The 21,945-nt window shown below is 39.2% G+C and overlaps 2 protein-coding genes across 2 annotated transcripts in view; one reads left to right on the top strand and one right to left on the bottom strand.

Annotated features, from left to right (window-relative positions):
- Positions 1-9,725, bottom strand: part of cfap61 (cilia and flagella associated protein 61) — a 236,943-nt gene extending 227,218 nt beyond the window's left edge. Inside the window, exons 1-4 of the mRNA XM_043696862.1 lie at positions 9,556-9,725; positions 6,998-7,147; positions 3,597-3,747; positions 2,178-2,254 (exon numbers count right to left, since the gene is read on the bottom strand). Coding sequence (XP_043552797.1) covers positions 2,178-2,254; positions 3,597-3,747; positions 6,998-7,140 — 371 coding nt within the window. The 5' untranslated portion in view covers positions 7,141-7,147; positions 9,556-9,725. The remainder of the gene's footprint in view (positions 1-2,177; positions 2,255-3,596; positions 3,748-6,997; positions 7,148-9,555) is intronic.
- A 9-nt stretch (positions 9,726-9,734) lies between these two features.
- The window catches only part of crnkl1 (crooked neck pre-mRNA splicing factor 1), a 37,819-nt gene continuing 25,608 nt past the window's right edge, over positions 9,735-21,945 (top strand). Inside the window, exons 1-6 of the mRNA XM_043696526.1 lie at positions 9,735-9,887; positions 14,625-14,777; positions 14,904-14,995; positions 15,103-15,261; positions 16,483-16,649; positions 20,685-20,863. Coding sequence (XP_043552461.1) covers positions 9,840-9,887; positions 14,625-14,777; positions 14,904-14,995; positions 15,103-15,261; positions 16,483-16,649; positions 20,685-20,863 — 798 coding nt within the window. The 5' untranslated portion in view covers positions 9,735-9,839. The remainder of the gene's footprint in view (positions 9,888-14,624; positions 14,778-14,903; positions 14,996-15,102; positions 15,262-16,482; positions 16,650-20,684; positions 20,864-21,945) is intronic.

Below are 21,945 nucleotides of genomic sequence, written 5' to 3'. Positions count from 1 at the left end.
GACTATACCAATTTAAAGTCATGCCATTTGGCATGAAAAATGCACCAGCCACATTTGGGGCGACACGGTGGCTCAGTGTTAGCGTTAGGAGGGAAATAGTTCTGAGTGGACTACTCTTCGGAGAATCAGTGTGGACTGGTTGGGCCGAAGGGCCTGTTTCCACACTGTAGGTAATCTAAATCTAAATCATTTCAAAGCCTAACTAATAAAGTCATTTCTGGTTTATCCAATTGTGTGGTACACTTCAACAATATGGTGATTTTTAGTCACACGTGGAAAGAACATTTGCAGCATCTCTCAGAATTGTTCCATAGACTTTGGGAAGCAGACTTGGTGATCAATCTGGCTAAGAGTAAGTTGGCAAAACCCCAAGTCACATTTCTGGGCCATTTTACTGGATATTGGCAGATGGCCCCACAGGACGTGAAGACAAATAATACTGAGAAGTTTCCTTAACCATCAATGAAGAAGGTGCTATCTATGATTTCTCGGATTGATGTTTTTTATTGGAGGTTAGTACTGAATTTTAGAAGTGTGCTCCACTGACTGATTTACTGAAGAAGTACAGAAAATTTCAGTGGACAGAGAATTGTCAGAAGGCATTTGACAGGCTGAATGCTGTGTTAACCACTGTCCTAGTGTTAGTCACACCTAATTATGTAAAGTCATTCAAGATGGCTATTTACCATGTGATGTGGGTGTTGGTGCTATACTCTTGCAAGAAGATGATGAGAAGATAGAAAGACCTATTGGGTATTTTCAGAAAACTAAATAATCATCAAGGAAAATATTCCATGATTGAGAAGGGGGCCTTCAGCATTACAGCATTTGGTGTTGGCGCTACAATGTTTCAACATTTGTATTATCAGTAACTGTGCCTGAGACAATTGTATATATTGATCATTACGCCTGAAAACTCTTGAAGCAGTTTAAAGAAAAAGTTCCAGACTGGTTAAATGGACCTATTCTTGCAGTTATTCAATTTGAAAATTATACACGTGGCAGGACACGTGGATAATTACTGATGCGTTGTCACAACTTTGATGGAGGAAGACGGAATCATTTGGTGGCAGGAATAAACAGACTGAAATAGCTTGTAGTAGTGAATATTTGCATGCATAGAGTCAATGTAATGTATATGTATTGTAGTGTACTAATAGCATAAGATTAAGGTCTTTAAAAATGAAGCCACCTTTGTATATTGAATGTTCATTTCTTTTAAGGGAATGTGGTGTTACAATGCTGTGGCTTTAAGATGTGTATCTTGTCCTGGTTTCTTTGAAGAGAGAGATTGAATGAGAGGTGATGAACTGTTTTTGGTAACGTAAGCAGCTTATGAGGCCACAGGGTTTTTTAAAATGTTCGAACAATAGAAGCAGTTTGGATGGGTTTGGCAGCTCTCACTGACCAGGATTTCTAGGTTTTTTTAGCTTTTGGGTTCAGTAGAAGCTGCTGGAGTTTTGAAGAAGTAAAAGCTATCTTTTTCCCCTTCTCTTAGTTACAGCTAGAAGTCTGGGTTTCTCTTCCTACTGTAGATGTTACTTTTGAAAAAATCTGATTTCTGGATTTGCCTTTTTGCCCAAATAATGTGTTTGTGGGATATTACTATATTGCAACAGTTAATTAGTAATACTACTGTATCTATTCTGTTAAATTTTCCAATAGAATTACGTTATTCTAAGTTGCTCTTTTTTGTTGCACCTTAACTATAATATTTGAATAAATGGTGTTTTGCTTAACATCAAGTAGTTTGACCAGTCGCATTGCATCTGGAAAATGGCACCTTACAATAGCCTTTAAAATAGGAAAACATTTGGGTCTAGGCTACCTCCTTAAAATAGTTTGGGGGTCTGGCTGTTCAAACACTGTGCAATGTCATTTTATCCTTTCTAAGATATTTAACAGTAAGCAATGATATTTAACAATTCTTAGAAAGGATAAAATGACATTGCACAGATCATTTGTCCACTTGCCCTTCGTCTCAAAGTTATTTTTGTAATATTCTCCCTGAGTCCCTAGCATGACAACATGTGTCCGAGGTAGATTTGATCAACACCTTTGCAAGTAACTGATGATTCTACAGCTTTGCAAAGATTTTCTTGCACAGTGCCTGAGTGTATCCATAGTGGAATGAATAATTTACCCACAGTTAAGAACCTACCTGACACACAACCTACCTGACAATCTCTCTAGCACAACCACCTGCGACTCTTGATTTTGTCACAAGCAAATGTAAAAAAAGGGTGTTCAAAGGCTGTCAAGATTTAAAAAAATATGCTGTATGTGAACATAACTCACCCAATGAAATATCCATAAAAAAATTAAAGAAAGTCAGTGATATTTTATCACATTTATCCACAGTCTATAGATGTAATACTTAAGAGATGCCAGAAACCAGAGAACGCACACTCTTGACACAATAAGGGTTTGCCAATCTACACAAAGCATATTGCAAGTAACATTCGTATCATTGTAACTCACAATTCACAATGTCTAGTCACATGTTAAAGTGAAATTTATAGATTTCCCAATAAATGGTAATTGTTATATCATTGCAAAATAGAAGGCATTGGACAAGGAAATGGGGAAATAGATTGGGAAGATGAAAGAGAGTAAAGATGAACAGAAAGGAGTGGCAAGATAAATAAAGGTGAAGGGAAAGCAGAGGAGAGTTATGCAGGGTATTTAATTTAAAAGAAAAGAAATGAGGGGCAGAGGTAGAATGGGAGAGAAAGCAGAAAGAAAGTGATGTTGGGGAAACTGCATTTTGGAGAAATAGGAGGAAGGCAGAAAGAAAGCAGAGGCAGGAAATATGGCAGGAAGGGGCAAGAAAGAAGGAAAAGAAGGAAGTATAAGGCAGGAGTAAGTAAGTCAAAAGCAAATCCAAGATAAAAAGGAAGGAATTGAGAAAGCATGTGAATTCAAGAATAGGGACAGAGAGACAAAAGAGGATTAGAAATTTCAGGAAATTAAAAAGATTTTGAACTTTGCATAGGTTTTCTTCTTAACAGACATCTTTAGATTTAAAATATTCTGCATTTTTATTATATTAAAAAAGACTAATCTTGGAAATACTTGATGCTGGGCTGGGCAGTGTACAGAGGGGAGTAGATAAGGATGATAAATATATGTAATATGCAAACATAACTCAGCTGTGGAAAGAATGAAAATACTTAGGGAAAGAAGTAGTAGAGGAAAATAATTCAGTTGGGGCGTGGCCGAGAATTGTTTGGGGGAGATAGCCAGAGGTAAAAGTCTGGGAAACAGGTATAAGAGTGGGGTTCCAAATTAAGTGAAATAACATTTAATTTTTATCAACAACTCTTAAATTCTTGGGACAACACTGTTGCTGCCACCAAATGTACTGGTACCAAATTTACTATTAGGAGAGTAGAAAATCACACTGCAGTAATGGCTAGATCTTTATGAGCTTTGTGTTTAATGTGAGCAATTTCCTTAACTGCTCACTGCAAAGTCCACAACAGTGAATTCATTAACACAAAACATATTTACTGTGGTTGTGAAAATATTTTGTCATTGCAGTACATATTGAATCCCACATTCAGAATTATTATTATTTTCAGATTTCAACTTACTGTACATTTTGAACTAGGACCATATGTATGTAGCCATGGTTCCCAGTTGTCTTTCTCAACAGCCTCAATATTTGGATAATCCAAGAAAACAGCATGAGCTAAAACGTCTTTCTTCTCATTTTCCACTGTCAAAGCAAGATTTGCTTTTTCTCTGGAGGTGCAAGGAAATAAAACAGAACTCTTAAAGAAATTCTGATCTTGCATTCATTCAGTAACTAAAATGCTTGAATGACCTCAGGTCATCTCAAAGCACTTTATAGCATATAAGCCACTTTTGAAGTATAACCACTGCTTAATATATGAAAACCAGTTTGCACAAAACAAGGTCCCACACACAGCAATGATATGATGTCCAGATAATTTATTTTGTTGGATCTTGTTTTGTACAAACGGGTGGTGACATCATTAAACACATTCCTTTCCCCTCTACGGGAATGGTATAAAGTAAAATCTTAAGAATCTTTAGCTAAATGCAGGCAACATTAATAACAAAACAGATAAGTTGATGGCACTTCAATTGTCAAGGGTGATTTTAATCTCTGTTGACTGGACAAATCAGATTGGCAAAAGTAACATGGAAGACAAATTTGTAGACTGCGTCAGGAATTGTTTCTTTGAGCAATATGTTGGAGGACCTATTCGAGAACAGGTTGTTTTATACCTATAGTGTATGATGAAATTAGATGAATGAGATCTTAGACTTCTGGAGTCTTGGGGGTGGTGGTGGCAGTCACAAAATGCTGGAATTTCAAATTCAGTGTGCAGATAAGCAACTCAGGTGTCCAACCAGTATCATCAACTTGAAAAAAAACATTATGGTGATGTGAAAAAAAGAGTTGCTAAAGCAACTCGGAAATAGACGTAAGGGAAGGTCAGTGGATGAGCAGAGGCAGACGTTTAAGCAGATATTTCACAATGCTGAGCAAAACTTTATTCCAGTCAAAAAGAAGGACTTGAGAACCATGAACCAACAATGGTTAACAACAATAGTCAAGGAGAATATCCAATCATAAACTAATGTATACAAAACAACAAAGACCAGAAGATCAGGAAGTTTTAGGAACCAACAGCGTATGACTAAAAAGCTATTAAAAGAGGATGAATTTGATGATGACAGTAAACTGACAAGAAAATGAATGGCTAGAGCTTTTTCTACAAAAAGAAAAATAGTAGCTAAAGGAGTTTGGGACCCCAGAGGATGCAACTGGGGAATTAATAACAGGGAATAGGGTTTTGGCACTTAAAAGCAACATTTTGCGTCAGTCTTCATAAACACCCCCAAAATATAATAGATAACCAAAATGCTAATGGGATAAAAAAATCTTGTCACAGTGTCTATCATAAGTGAAAATGTTATTGACAAACTAATGAAACCAAAGGCAGACAAATCACCAAGACCTGATCCAAGGTTTTAAAATAAATGATTACAGAGATAATGGAGGTATTGGCCAAAATATTCTAAAACACACCCTGAGAGACGGGAACCATGAATATCATGTTCCTGTTCAAGGAGGAAGGGAGATAGAAAGCAGGAAAGTGCATGCTAGTTAGCCTAACATCTGTCATTGGGAAAGTGTCAGAGTCCATTATTAAGAGAAATGCTGGAGTCCATTATTAGCAGGACATTTAGAAAAGCTTAATGCAATCAAGCAAGTTCAACATGGTTTTGTCAAAGGGAAATCTGCTTGGCAAAATTGCTAGAGTTCATTGAGAGCAAGCAAAGTTGATAAAAATGAACTGGTAGATGTAGTGTATTTAGATTTCCACAGAAGGTGCCCTAGAAAATGTTGTTGCACAATATAGGAGTTCACTGTACTGTGAATAATGCATTAGTATGGATTGAGGATTGGTTTACACATAGAAGACGGGCATTTGGAATTAACAGGACATTTTCAGGTTGGAAGTATGTAACTATTGGAGTGCTATGTGGATAGGTCCTAGGGCTTCAATTCTTAACGATCTGTATTAATAACTTTTGGTGGGGGGCTAATGTTGAATGTAACCAGACTTACTGATGATACAGAAGTAGTTGGGAGGTCATGCTGTGATAAGGACATAAATATTTGCAAGGGGATAGCAATAAGTTGACTGAGTGGGCAAAACACTTGGCAGATTGAGTTTAATATAGGAAATTGGAGATCATATACTTTGCCAAGAAGAACCAAAAGGTAGACTATTATTTAAATGGAGAAAAACTTCAAAAAATTGCAGCAAAAAGTGATCTTGTAAACAAAACATAAAAAGTAAGCTCGCGGCAAGTAATTAAGAAGGCAAAGAGAATTTTGGCCTTCATTACCAGGGAGTTGGAGCTTAAAAATAAGGAAGTCTTATTACAAATGTAGACGGTGTTGGTGAGGCCATACCCTGGAGTTCTGTCTTGGTCCTTATATTTCAGAAAGGATATACTAGTACTGGAGGCAGCTCAAAAAAGATTCATTGGCTGATTCCTAGGATGAAAGGATTGACTTAATAGAAATGGCTGAACAGGTTAGGGTTTACAAACAGAAGGGATAATTTTATTGAAGTGCTCAAAATTCCGAGGATCATGACAGGGTAGATATCGAAAAGATGCTTCCACGAGAGGGAGAATCTCAAACTTGGGAACATTGTTACATGGAAAGAGAATATTTATTTAAAACTGTGATGTGAAGTGATTTATTTTCTCAGAAGATAGTGAATGGCTGGAATTCTGTACCAGAGAGTTGTAGAGGTTTGATTATTGAAATGTTGAAAGAGAGGATAGATAGATTTTAGAACTATTGGGAATTGAGAGCTACAAGGAGATGATATGAAACAGAAGTTGACGCCTGCACAGATTAGCCATAATCTTACTGACTGACAGGGCGAACGTGAGGAGCCAAATGTCTACTCCTACTTTTATTTCTTTTGTTCTTATATTTTCCTTGCAGATGTCCCCACATGTTCCACTTCTTCCCTGGCTTTGCACTTACTTATATATTATTAAATCTCTAGCTTCTTCCAGATCCGATGCAAGGTGATCAACAGTAAACATTAATTCTGTTTATATCCCTGCAGAATATTCTTGACTTGTTGGGTTTTCCCCCCAACAAGTTCTACTTATATTTTGTAACAGATTGCCTTTAAGTTGTAGAATGGCACAGAAAATGACAATATGATAGGACAAAGTAAACTCTGAAATGGTTGCTTGCCTGTTAATCTCATTGATTTAGTTTGTAATAATTCATGAATCACCTTGGTACATTATGATAAAGATTAAAGGAAATTCAGATGCAATTTGAGCTATAATTATTTCCACCGTAGCTTTTTATCCTTAGTTGTACTTTTGCACCTAATCACTAAAACACATATTAGCTCTGTACACTTCAATGAAAACAGCTTTTCTAAGGCCTTATTACTGGACATTCTTTACATATACATACAGCAGGTAGAAGATATTAATTCTTCCAAACATGGCTGTCGTACTGGGGGTGAACAGTTTCACAATCTGATGTGCATCTTGAGATTCTGATCGTCTGACATTTATTACTAGACTTCCTCCACCTGAAGCATATATTGTTGTCATTGTTGCTCTGGAAAAGAGAGTACAGATAAGGAATGGAAATTATAGCATATCATGAGGTAATGAAAATATTTACTCAGGGTCATAAAAATTGCAATTAGACAGAACAATATTTTCAGTCACAGGTATCAATGGCAAAAATTGAAAGGATATGATAATCTTGTGCAAACATTGTCAAACAAAATTTTGAGCAACAATAACCACTACAGATCTATGGAGCTAAATAAATGACTAGGCATTACAATTTAAAATTAAAATGATATTACTATATCATTAGAGGCAGAGATAATAGATAAGGTTATCAAAAACATCTTGCTAATTATCTCTCCTATCCTGTTTGATGTCCTGTGAACTATGTACTGACACTTCAAAATCGTCACTGAAATGAAGTTAAAAAGATATAAATATAAATTGTCAATGTTACTTAGGTCATTTTTATTTATTCTCAGAATGTGGTTGACACCAACAACTTTTGTGAATTCCTAGTTATCTTGTGTGATCACTGAGGGCCTTCTCTTTGAAACATTTCAGCCCTTGAGATGCTGGTGATCCATAATGGTTATAGGTACTTTCTAGAGGGCTGCTCTATGAATGAGGAAAAACAATGATAACATGGGTCTTCTTCACAACATAACTTCTTCTGAATTATGAGGAATCATATGTGACTTGTGAATCAACTCTGATGTTATGCCTTCTGCTAATTCCAAAACTTAATAGCCAGTCACACCACCACATCTCACAGATTTTGCCTCAAAGCTGAATTGTATCTAACCACAATTAGGAAAAAGGATTGGAGAAATAGAGATAAAGCATGGATTAAATTACATATTGCACACAATAATTCTATAGGCTATAAATAACACATTTCTCCAAGTTTGTTGGTATATACCCTTAAAATATACTGAATAAAACTGAAGCAACCTGCAGGTCAGGCACATCCGTAGAGACAGAAGGACAGTTATTCATTCTTAGAAAGAATAAACAGTAAAAGCTGCAAATAACGCATAATGGTCAGATTTGTCTTGAGTATTTCACAATAATGTGGAGCTGCCAGTGTTGCACTGGGGAGGACAAAGTCAGAAGTCACACGACACCAAGTTATAGTTAGAACATAGAACATAGAACAATACAGCACAGAACAGGCCCTTCGGCCCACGATGTTGTGCCGAACTTCTAACCTAGATTAAGTACCCATCCATGTACCTATACAAATGCCGCTTAAAGGTCGCCAATGATTCCGACTCCACCACTCCCACGGGCAGCGCATTCCATGCCCCAACACTCTCTGGGTAAAGATCCCACCCCTGACATCTCCCCTATACCTTCCACCCTTCACCTTAAATTTATGTCCCCTTGTAACACTCTGTTGTACCCAGGGAAAAAGTTTCTGACTGTCTACTCTATCTATTCCTCTGATCATCTTATAAACCTCTATCAAGTCACCCCTCATCCTTCGCCGTTCCAACAAGAAAAGGCCGAGAACTCTCAACCTATCCTCGTACGACTTCCTCTCCATTCCAGGCAACATCCTGGTAAATCTTCTCTGCACCCTCTCCAAAGCTTCCACATCTTTCCTAAAGTGAGGCGACCAGAACTGCACACAGTACTCCAACTGTGGCCTAACCAAAGTCCTGTACAGCTCAACAGGTTTATTTGAAATCACAAGTTTTAGAGTGTTGCTCCTTTGTCAAATGAAGTGTATTGTTAAGTGAAGTGGAAGGAAGTACACAGGCATAGAATTTATAGGTCGAGAGATAATGGCAAGATAGTTCCAGGCAATTAAGAGTGTCAAAAGTACAAATAATATGAGTTGAATGTCGACAGGCCGAATAACGTTTTTGCAATTGATCAAAAGTTTCAAACGGTGTGAATAAAGTGTCAACAGCTGAATAGTAAGTGAAGGGGTGAGCTATGATCTGATTGATTACTTCATCTGACAAAGGAGCAGCACCCCAAAAGCTTGTGATTTTGAATAAACCTGGTATTGTGTAACTTTTGGCTATTTCAAAATGAACACTCAATAAGTATTACCGCTTTCTCTCTAAATAAAAACTGAAAGAACTGCGAATGCTCTAAATCCGAAACAAAAACAGAAGTTGCTGGAAAAGCTCAGCAGGTCTGGCAGCATCGGTGGAGAAAAATCAGAGTTAACTTCGGGTCCAGCGACCCTTCGTTCGGACTCTGAAGTCGAAACGTTGCTTTCTCTTTACAGAGATACTAACAGACCGGTTGAGCTAACAGTCCAGCAATTTCTGTTTTTGTTCAGATCTCCAGCCTCCGCAATTCTTTGTTTTATTGTTGAATTTAGCCAAGTCTGAGCTCACCTTTATAAGCCTCTGCCCCACGCATAATAATAAAAATTTGCCCTCTTCCAGATAGAAGAAGTCACTCAATTTCTTTCTTAAAAGTAAAACAAACCTGCGCCACTGCCACAGCCTTCGCGACCGAGAAGCCACAAGATGCCTTAGCAACGCGGCGCTCCGGTACCATGGCAACTGCCGTCGGTACCACGTGGTGTGCTGTCGGGTCGGAGGTCACGGCGCGGGAGGCCCGGATGTTTGCTGGGCTGCTGTCGGAGTGACGGTGACGGCGACGGCGACGGCGACAGCGTTTTGTTTTATTTCATTTTAGTGGTTGCGTTTTACTTTGAATTAGCAAAAGAACGATTGAGGAGAGTGGAAAAAAAAAACAACGGTCGGAAAATGGCTTCGACCGCGGCTGGAAAACAGCGAATTCCTAAAGTGGCGAAGGTAACCAGCGCCTTGCTAGAACTGTGTTGGGCCCAGTCAGGCTTTGTAGGAATTGACAAACACCGACATTTATTCTTGACCGACATCAGCAACCTGATGGCCTTGCGGTTAAGATCAGGACGTTTAAAGGTTGGCACAGGGACTGTGCTGTTCCTTCCCTTCTCCCAACACATTTGCTTGCTGTGAGTTGAAAATTGCTCCCTACTCCTCCTCGTTTCCTTCAGAGGAAGGATTTGCATTTCTATATCACCTTTCTTGGATTTCAAGATAATTTTAAAGTATATTAGCTGAAATTACTCTGAGTAAAACCTTGTTACCATTGGAACCCAAGCTGGACAACATGTGCAAGTTTAAATTGGTCAACTAACTTCACACGTTTTGCTGAATGCCCCTACTGGCCCAGAAAAGTTCAGTGGCAAGCACAGTTACTTCATCAATGGTCATAAGATCTGGGCCAAAGTTTTGAATTAAAATCCTTCACCCCATTTGAACTTTTGTTTTCCAGTCTTGTTGTTACGGCATGCACTTGATTTTGTTTTTAAATGATTTCCATACCCTGATCTTGAAACAAATATAGAAATCAATTCCCATTCGTAATGCTGGTGTCATATTTGATCCCAAACAGTTCCTCCTACTATACGTCTGTACTAAGGCTACCTATTTCCAACCCCATAATATGGCTCAATTCTGTTCTGTCAAGGTCTGGCTATTGCTGATTCCCTCAACCATGCCTTTACCACTTCTCGGCTGTTCCAACACACTCCTGGTGGCCTCCTTATATTCTATCCTCCATGAACTTGAGGCCATTCAAGATTCTGCTGCCCATGTCCTTGCTCACACCCTGTTGCTCATTGATTTGCACTGATTTCTGGTTAAGCAGCAATCTATTTTTAAATTTTCATTTTGTTTTCAAATCCTAAGCCTCACTCCTGAATGGCATAGTCTCTTCCTACCTCTTCTAATATGAAGGTTGGATAAGCTAGGGTTGTTTTCTTTGGAGCAGAGAACGTTGAGGGCCTTTTAGAAGTGTAAAAATTATAAGGAGTATGGATAGAGTTTATAGAAAGTAGCTGTTTCCTTAGTTGAAGGGTCAGCAGCAAGGGGGCATAATTTTAAAGTGAAGACAGGTGGTTTAGAGGGGATCTGAAAAAAAGCATTTTCACCTAAAGGGTCTTGGGTATCTGGAATGCACTGTCTGAGAGGATAGTTGAGGTGGGAAATCTCATAGTGTTAATCAAGTACTTTTAAAAGACTTTGTGTCATAATATTCAAGGCTATGGGCTTAGTGTGGTAAAGTGGGATTAGTGTAGGTGGTGGTATAATTTTGGCAGTACAGACTTGATGGGCTGAAGGCCCTCTACTGTATTATATGATTCTCTGCCCCAGAATCCTCCTCTCATTTTCACCTGTTCAGAATCAGTGTTGCACGACTGGTGGGCCTGCCTTCAGTTTCCAAAGCCATAAGCTCTCACTAAACCTCTCCACCCCTCATTCTTCCTTTATGATAGTGCTTGACCAAATTTCTGGTCATCTGTTTTAACCTTAGTTGACTTGATGTCATAGTCTGCTTTAATCTGCTGTGAAATGCCTTGTGAGATTTTACTACATAAAGGTACAATAGAAATACAAATCGTTTACCATTTGATGAAGGATTTTTCTGACATCTAAACTTTTGACTTCCAACAATCAACTTAGTGCTGCAAAAGCATTGTTTGTTTGCTGTCTGTGTTCTGCTAAGTATCTTGTTTAACTGCGCTAAATCCTTACCACAGCATCTCCTTTTAACACCATAAAGTAATATTTTTGCAGCTGAATGCACTACTATTACAATCTGTCACAGTGATCTGAACCTTAGCAGTGCTTGAAGTGTGGCCTGATTGTACAGCCTTCACATAACCACTTGAGAACGTGCACTAAAGTTGATTTAACATTGTAATTCAAGATTCTGATTGTTTTGTTCATTAATACCCTACAGTGGTCACTTGTGGTTTATATAGGGACTTAACATGCTTGAGTGACTCTTGGTACATCATAGGAGTGTTGGCAAACACAGTACACATGCATTGTTGCATGCAGACATGGATTGCTTCAGTATCTGTGGAGTCATTGATGCTGCTGAGCATCAGGCAACTGTCAATGGACATACCTGCCTCTGATGTGTAGAATTGCCGAATTAACTCAAGGTGTTTGGGCCTATGCTAGTTCCCTAAAGTACTTTTGCAACAATCAGCTGTAATTGAGAAGACTGACCTCCAACTGCTAAACCATTTCCTTTTGTGCTTGTTATGACTCCAATTAGTTGAGAGGTTGCTTCCTGATGTCGAGAGTAGATTAGATTTTATTTGTCACTTCTACCATATACAACTGATGCAGTAAAAAAAGAGATAGCATTCCTCCAGGACCAAGGCGCCTCATGCACAGCACAAACTACACGATCATACAAAGGGTGGCATAAAGTGTACAGAAATGCAAAACACGCAAGTTACTGTTTAATAAAAGAATGCTAATTAATAGGCATTGTTCTAGCAGCAATTTGATGTTGTGCAAAGAATCTCAGATGAAAAAGAGTCCAATCATATTGTGTTAAGGAGCCTGATGGCTTGGAGGAAGAAACTGCTGCACAATCTGGCCGTGAGAGACCTAATGCTCCAGTATCTTCTGCCAGATGGCAGGAGGGAGAAGAATTTCAGTGAGGAGTGTGTGGGGTCTTCCTCAATGCTGTGTTAGCCTTTCGGATGCAGCATGTGGTGTAAATGTTTGTACTGGAGGGGAGAGGGACCCTGATGTCCTCACTATCCATTGTAGGGTCTCATGATCTGAGATGGTGCAATTCCCAAACCAAGCAATGATGTGGCATTCTTTGTATGCAATTTTCATAGTAGTACTAATCAATATTGCTTCCCTGCTCCTGCAATACGAACAAGTTAATGACAGTTGTTACTACCTGTCCTCCCTGGTAAACTAACACTGAATGTAGAATGTAGTGAGGATGGGGAGTCTGCGAGGTGGGCTTTCCACAGTTTACGCAGAAAGTAGACATGCTACTGGGCTTTCTGGCTATGGGCTGATGTTGAGGAACCAGGTGAGATTCTCCGCCAGGTGGATGCTAAAAAATTTGGTGCTCTTCATGATCTCCACTGGGGAGCCATCAATGTCCAGTGGAGAGTGGTCACTCTGTGCCCTCCTGAAGTCAACAACCATCTCTTGTTTTGTCCAAGTTCAAAGGCAGGTTGTTGGCTTTGCACCAGTCTGTTAGCCGTTGCACCTCTTCTCTATATGCTGACTCGTCGTTCCTGCTGATGAGACCAAATACAGTCATGTCAACAACGAACTTGACAATGTGATTCGACCTGTGCATTGCCACACAGTCGTGTGTTAGCAGGGTGAACAGCAGTGGACTGAGCACACAGCCCTGGGGGTCCCTGTGCTCAGTGTGATGGTGTTGGAGATGCTGTTCCCAATCTGGACTGGCTGTGGTTTTCCAGTCAGGAAGTCCAGGATCCAGTTACAAAGTGGGGTATTTAGGCCAGCAGTCTCAGCTTTCCAATCAGGTGCTGAGGAATGATAGACTTCAGTTCTGCATTTAACACTATGAACTGTCTATGAACTACCTTCATTATCATTAAACGGTCCAAGTTAGAAAGCACCCACCAACATATTAATCTCTGGCTCGGCAAACCAACAAACAACTCCATGTTGGATTTCTCCTGCTTTTTGTGTGCAGGACGTACCTGGGCAATTTTCCACATTTTGAGTGTTGTAGCTATATTGGAACAACTTGATATAGGGTGCAGCTAGTTCTAGAGCACAGGTCTTCATAACTGCTGCTGAGATGTTGTTAGGGCCATAACCTTTGTAGTTTCCAGTGCCTTCAGCCATTTCTTGATATTACATTGATTGAATTGACTGAAGACTGGGATGAATCAGATGTCAGGAAGGCAGATGTTTAGAAGCTTGGTCAAAAGTATCTTTCAAGGAGCAGGAAGTGAAGTAGTGAGATTTGGATGAGAATTCCTGCAAAATGGCACAAATATGTTTCGTATGGTGATAAAGTGTTAGTTTACCAGGGAGAACAGGTAGTAACAACTGTCATTAGTTTGTTCGTATTGCAGGAGCAGGGAAGCAATATTGATTAGTAGTACTATGAAAATTGCATACAAAGAATGCAAGAGACATTGTCACCATATGTCTAATCAGAAAATTTGGTCTTGGGAGCAATAGAGTTTATTTTAATATTGTGTGTACACAATGAAGTCTTTCACTGTTCCTACTTCCTCTTCTCAAGAACACAAAGGAAATGTGCAGGAAAAGTACAACATAAAAACTGAAGTGGTGTATTTACAGGGGAAACAAAATCTGCTCAGTACCTGAGACCAGCGTATTTATATATTTAGAATTTCTCCTCTCACCTTCAACCCGTATGTACCATGTTGCACAACAGAATGTTATATTCTATATTTTCCAAATTATCGCTATATTTAGTTTTCAATGTATAGTTTGCTTGACATTCACTCAATTTTTGAATGTAGCCAGTACTTCAACAGTTCTGCATATGTTCAAAGATGTGCTTTATATTGGAGACCCCAAAAGAGATCATAAAGCCCCATCATGGATTTCAACATAAAGTTTCTTAAACAGAGCTACAGCTAAAAGATTTTATTTAATCTTTACATGCACCACCAGGTTTAGCTATTGGTCAAAAGAACCATTATTGACTCAGTTGGTTTTCATTTATAGGTGAAAAATAAAGCACCTGCCGAATTGCAAATCACTGCTGAACAGCTCCTGAGAGAAGCGAAAGAGAGGGAACTTGAACTCCTTCCACCACCTCCTACACAAAAGATTACCGATGAGGAGGAATTGAATGACTACAAGTTAAGGAAAAGAAAAGTAAGTGCTTTGTAACAGTTACAATTTTTCTTTGTTTACCAAAATAATGTAATAAATCAGGATTGTTGCCTTTGCTGTATTTGTAAGTTGTATATGTTTTTATTTACTGCTACCACTTTATAATAGACATTTGAAGACAACATACGGAAAAATCGAACTGTTATTAGCAACTGGATCAAATACGCACAATGGGAGGAGAGCTTAAAAGAAATACAACGGTAATTATTTCAAAAAAATGCAATTGATTCACATGACCGCATCTTTTTGACAAGAAATAAACAAATGTTTCTTTTATTTTCACACATTTACACTATTATTGCTGAAGATCACGTTCCATTTATGAGAGAGCATTAGATGTCGATCACAGAAATATAACTCTGTGGTTGAAGTATGCAGAAATGGAGATGAAAAATCGGCAGATTAACCATGCCCGAAATATCTGGGATCGCGCAATTACCATACTGCCCAGGGTCAACCAGTTTTGGTAAGTTGACTACTGGTAAACAATCTTTGGTTTTGTGTTTCACTTATGTATAATATACTGTGGAGTTTTGTGTGGATTTAGCATCAATCAGATCTCCTGTAACCTTAAATGTTTCGTTGACCAAACTGCATGAAAATGTGTAGACTGATTAAAGCATTATTCTAATAATATTCTAATTCCAAAATATTTCTGAATTTGAATAATTGTTTTTCTAATCAATTTCTTGGCAATCATTCTTAATACATCCTCAAAAATTCAACTTGAATGAATGTTGACAGCAAGAATAAGAATTTTCTATTTCATTGATTAAGTACTTTCTATTTCACTTATTTGTTTTAAACTTTTAATATTTGCATTTGATGCAAATTACATTTCCAATATATAGTTAGGACCAATTGTTTTGGTTCTGATAGTTTACTGTATAATAGCACATTTAAGCTGAAGAAGTATTTCTGTTGCTCTTAAGACTGTTGTTACATTTAGACTAATTAGTTACTGGCTGTTCATGTCACAGCCTTCTCAAAGGGAGAGCCCATTTTTTAGTAAAAGTACCTAAAAGGGCGGCACGGTGGCTCAGCGGTTAACAGTGCTGTCTCACGACACCAGGGTCCCAGGTTCAATTCCAGCCTCGGGTGACTTTCTGTGTGGAGTTTGCACATTCTCCCTGTGTCTGCGTGGGTTTCCTCCAGGTGCTCCGGTTTCCTTCCACAGTCAAAGATGTATAGGTCAGGTGAATTGGCCTTGCTAAATTGCCCATAGTGTTAGGTGCATTAGTCAAATGGAAATGGGTCTGGCTGGGTTACTCTTCGGAGGGTTGGTGTGGACTTGTTGGGCCGAAGGGCCTGTTTCCACGCTGTAGGGAATCTAATCTAATCTTATCATTTGCCTGTCCATTTCATAGAATGGGATTGCGATCTCTTAGGTTTTCTGTAATTTGAGGAGTAAGAACCGTTGCCCACCTAAGCCCTAAAATCAGCTACAACCATTCTGAACCCACACATGAACATAGATTGTAGATGAGACCCTGTCAAGTTAGGGAAGTATCTGATTTGTGTTGAGACTCCATTTGGAGCTATGGGTTGCAAAATCAGTGCTGTGTTGTGCTTTTGCAATGATGGATATAATTTAAAGCCCATTGCTATATTTACTTAATGTTCCCAGTAGATCTATTGGTATGCTTATGCTAATGTGCACATGATATATTGTATTTACTTTTGCTAGGTATAAATATACATACATGGAGGAGATGTTAGGAAATGTTGCAGGAGCACGACAAGTGTTTGAGCGGTGGATGGAATGGCAGCCTGATGAACAAGCATGGCACTCCTATATCAACTTTGAACTCCGATACAAAGAAATTGAAAGAGCCAGGCTGGTTTATGAGAAGTATATCCTTGTGGAATGAGTACATAACATCAGACATTGGGAATATTACTTGCATGGATAGCTCGTGATAACGAAGACAATCTTAAGTTTTAAGAACTTATTTATAAGCATCGCTGACGTTGCCCTAATGCAAAAGCAGTGTAGTTAAATTTGGATTAAGGTCTAATCATATCTGATTACAATTGTGATTACAATTAATTACAATTCAGATTATTTAAGTTTCTTTTTAGCACTCTTCTGAGCAAACAAGGAACTAAAAGAAAGTGAGACAAAAGCACCAATATGGAGAAGCAAACTTTTGAATTTCCTGGATCTCAGTTATTCAGAAGTTGCACCAAAAATTACAATTTCAGTGCCTTATCTTCCCAACAGGCACTTATATTGAAACTAGGAGAAAGTGAGGACTGCAGATGCTGGAGACCAGAGTTGAAAAATGTGATGCTGGAAAAACACAGTAGGTCAGGCAGCATCCGAGGAGCAGGAGAATCGACATTTCGGGCATAAGCCTTCTTCAGGAATGAAGCTGGTGTGCCAAGCGGGCTGAGATAAAATTCCCTCCCCCCTACCTTTTATCTCAGCCCGCTTGGCACACCAGCCTCATTCCTGAAGAAGGGCTTATGCCCAAAACGTCGATTCTCCTGCTCCTTGGATGCTGCCTGGCCTGCTGTGTTTTTCCAGCATCACATTTTTCAACTTATATTGAAACTCATTGTATAGTGCATTGGGCCAGGAATGAACTTTTCAAACTGCCACAAAACAAGCTCAAATGCATCAGTATTCATTGTTGCTTTTTCTGTGTTCAGTCTTTTTTTTAGAAGCTTTGCATTTGCCTATTGCTCTTTCCTAAAATCAGTACATGCTGAGATATTTGTATCATCGATAGTCACAGGTGAGGTACTGGAAGACTGGGGGTTGGCTAATGTGGTGCCACTGTTTAAGAAAGGTGGTAAGGACAAGCCAGGGAATTATAGACCAGTGAGCCTGACGTCGGTGGTGGGCAAGTTATTGGAGGGAATCCTGAGGGACAGGATGTACATGTATTTGGAAAGGCAAGGACTGATTAGGGACAGTCAACATGGCTTTGTGTGTGGAAAATCATGTCTCACAAACTTGATTGAGGTTTTGTGAAGAAGTAACAAAGAGGATTGAGGGCAGAGTGGTGGATGTGACCTATATGCACTTCAATAAGGCGATTGACAAGCTTCCCCATGGGAGATTGGTTAGCAAGGTTAGATCTCATGGAATACAGGGAGAACTAGCCATTTAGATACAGAACTGGCTTGAAGGTAGTAGACAGAGAGTGGTGGTGAAGGTTCATCTTCAGACTGGAGGCCTGTGACCAGTGGAATGCTACCAGGATCGGTGCAGGGTCCACCATTTATACAAATGATTTGGATATGAGCATAAGAGGTACAGTTAGTAAGTTTGCAGATGACACCAAAATTGGCGGTGTCGTGGACAGCGAAGAAAGTTAGAGCTGAAAATGTGTTGCTGGAAAGGCGCAGCAGGTCAGGCAGCATCCTAGGAACATTTTCAGCTCTGATCTCCAGCATCTGCAGTCCTCACTTTCTCAGCGAAGAAAGTTACCTCAGATTACAACGGGATCTTGATGGAGTTTATTTCAGATAAATGCGAGGTGCTGCATTTTGGGTAAGCAAATCTTAGCAGGACTTATACACTTAATAGTAAGGTCCTCGGGTGTGTTGCTGAACGAAAAGACCTTGGAGTGCAGGTTCATAGGTCCTTGAAAGTGGAGTCGCAGGTAGATAGGATAGTGAAGAAGGCGTTTGGTATGCTTTCCTTTATTGGGCACAGTATTGAGTGTAGAAGTTGGAAGGTCACATTGTGGCTGCACAGGACATGGGTCAGGAAGGATGTTGTGACATTTGGGTTCAGAAAAGATTTACAAGGATGTTGCAAGGGTTAGAGGATTTGAGCTATAGAGAGAAGTTGAATAGGCTGGGGCTGTTTTCCCTGGAGTGTTGGAGGTTGAGGGGTGACCTTCTAGAGGTTTATAAAATCATGAGGGGCATGGATAGGATAAATAGACAAAGTCTCTTCCCTGGGGTGGAAGAGTCCAGAACTAGAGGGCATAGGTTGATGGTGAGAGGGAGATAAAGATAAAAGAGAGCTAAGGGGAAACTTTTTCACACAGAGGATGGTATGTGCGTGGAATGAACTGCCAAAGGAAGTGGTGGAGGCTGGTACAACTGCAACATTTAAAAGGCATCTGGATGGGAATATGAATAGGAAGGACTTGGCAGGTGAGACTAGATTGCATTGGGACATCTGGTCGGCATGAATGAGTTGGACCGAAGGGTCTGTTTTCGTGCTGTACATCTCTATGACTCTGCTATGTGTGGAATGTGCAATTGAACATACTGATACTTCACAGCAGTGGCAGCTGGTCTGTGAGTGTCCGTTAAGTGGGGGATTTGTGTTAAAAAAACCCAATTACCTAGACATCTGTAACATTTTATGATCAACTGAACTTTTATCTGTTTTAATTTTTCATTTCTAACTTCAACTGAAAATGTCATGGATATATTGTTCTGTCTTGTGACAAACAGTGATTTCCACAAATTCACCGTGTTGTCAATATAGGTGGCACCCAACATTAGTGTCAAAAGACATTATCATGTTGCAGTTAGTGTTTCAAACTACTTTCGTAGGCTAATATTATTAGTAGATGTTTCACTTTTGAATGATGTTGACAGAAAATGTTGCAATCTCTCCCACTTTTCTGGTATTAATCCCCAATAAATACTGCAGGAATCTTATTTGTGTTTCCAAATGGGACAACATTACATCAACAGAGTAAGAACAGTCCTGAAGAGTTACTCAGCCAGTGTTTTGCAATGGAAATGTTTAAATTTGTTGGTATCTTCTCAAATGGTGCCTTGTTCTCATTGCCTCTTGTTTCCCTTTCTTGTCTATTATAATGCAGAACCAAACTATGCCCATTAGTTAAATGTGGAACGTGGTGATGTCATCAATACATGTGCAGATACTTCCTGTGACCTGTCCTGTCACAGCAGTTGATGTCACTGGCCACATCAGCCCAAGCAAGGTAGCCATATTATATTAAGGGTAATCTTTTATTTCCTTGCAGAAAACAGGCAGCATTATTTTTATGCCACTGTTACTCTGAAACCTTTCGATAAATTCCATAGTCCAGTACCTTTTCATAGAATCATAAATTCCTACAGTATGTAAAAAGGCCATTCAGCTTCTTCGGTTCATACTAACCCTCCAAAGAACATCCCACCCTATCCCTGTGACCTGGCATTTCCCCTGGCTAATTCACCTAGTCTGCACATCCCTTTCTATTTATACACTTGTGGGACGTAGGCTCCCATAGTTACATTTTAATTTTTAATGGGATGTAGACATCATTGGTTAGGCCAGCATTTTTTTACCCGTCACTCATTGCACAGAAGGTAGTTAAGAGTCACTCACATTGCTGTGGGTCTGGAGTAGCCTCTAGGCCTGACCAAGTAAGTATGACAGATTTCCTTTCTGAAAGGAAATAAGTGAATCAGATGGGTTACACCAACACGATTTGGCTAGCTTTTAGTTCAAGATTTTTGTTTTACCAATTCAAATGTCACTAACACGGTGGGATTTGACTCCATGTTCCAGATCATTAGCCTGGGGTCTGGATTACTGTTCCAGTGATATTACACTTTTCCATTGCCTTTGGTGTTCAGAGTTTCTTTAAAAAATGCAGAAATGTCATAGAGTGTAAAATGTGAATTTTTACTTGTCACCCAAACCTAAATACCTGCTCTCTGTGATACTGTCAAGATATTTCATGCTGTATTGGCTTTTCCACTGGAGGAATTGATGCGAATGCAGGCTAGTGATAATGGTCAACCTTTATCCACTACCTTGAAAGCAGCGAAATATCATTATTGTTCAAGATGTATGAAAAGGTCTTCATTTTCACCTGGGTAGTAACCTAAAAATGATTGTTTTATAGCCATATGTAGGCAGGGTTCTTTTATACAGTTTTATTCTCCTTAATTCTTCTGCACTTGTTTTTATTCATCCTGATGTGAAGAACTGGATTAAATATGCCCGGTTTGAAGAAAAACATGGTTACATTGGACATGCACGGAAAGTATATGAAAGAGGAGTGGAGTTTTATGGAGAAGACCACATGGATGAACAGCTTTTTGTAGCATTTGCAAAGTTTGAAGAAAAGCAGAAAGAAGTAAGAAAACCACAGAATGTAATTTTACGTGCTTCTTTTTCAAGATTGGGTCAAAATGCTGAACCACATTTACTTCTGAGTTCAATACATTATTGAAAACAATTCAAATAGTCTCAATTTGATTAAAGTAAATATTAGTCAATAGTTCATTTTCGGTGACATTATTCCTGGACATTTTAAAATAAAATAAGAGTTTCAACATGCAGGTAGACTGGGATAATCAGGATGGTATTGGACCTCAAGAAAGAGACTTTGTGGCGTGCCTCCGAGATGGATTCTTAGAACAGCTGGTGTTGGAGCCTACCAGGGAGAAGGCAATTCTGGATCTGGTATTGTGCAACAAACCAGAATTGATCAGGGACCTCGAAGTGAAGGAGCCTTTGGGAAATAGTGACCATAATACAATAAGCTTCAATCTGCAATTTGAGAGGGAGAGGGTACAATCGGAAGTGACAATATTTCTGTTGAATAAAGGGAACTATGGAGCTATGAGGGAGGAGATGGCCAAAATTTAATGGTGCAATACCTTAGCAGGGATGACAGTGGAGGAACAATGGTGGATATTTCTGTGGATAATGCAGAAGATGCAGGATCAGTTCATTCCAAAAAGGAAGAAAGATCCTAGGAGGAGGCATGGGTGGCCGTGGCTGACGAGGGAAGTTAAGGAACATTTAAAAGAGAAAAAGTATAACGTAGCAAAGATAAGTGGGAAAATGGAGGACTGGGAAGCTTTTAAAGAACAACAGAGGATTACTAAGAAGGAAATATGCAGAGAAAAAATGAGGTACGAAGGTAAACTGGCCAAAAATATAAAGGAGGATAGTAAAAGCTTGGTTAGGTATGTGAAAGGCAAAAAAATGGTTAAGATTAAAATTGGGCCCTTGAAGATAGAAACAGGGGAATATATTACAGGGAACAAAGAAATGGCAGAAGAGTTGAATTGGTACTTCAGATCTGTGTTCACTGGGGAAGACACAAGCAATCTCCCTGAGGCAACAGTGGCTGAAGGACCTGAACTGAAGGGAATTTATATTTGCCAGGAATTGGTGTTGGAGAGACTGTTAGGTCTGAAGGCTGATAAG

Source organism: Chiloscyllium plagiosum, chromosome 9, assembly GCF_004010195.1.
Source record: "Chiloscyllium plagiosum isolate BGI_BamShark_2017 chromosome 9, ASM401019v2, whole genome shotgun sequence".
In the NCBI taxonomy this organism is placed as follows: domain Eukaryota; kingdom Metazoa; phylum Chordata; class Chondrichthyes; order Orectolobiformes; family Hemiscylliidae; genus Chiloscyllium; species Chiloscyllium plagiosum.
Note: the sequence above shows the minus strand (reverse complement) of the source record. Positions and strands in the feature narration are given on the sequence as shown.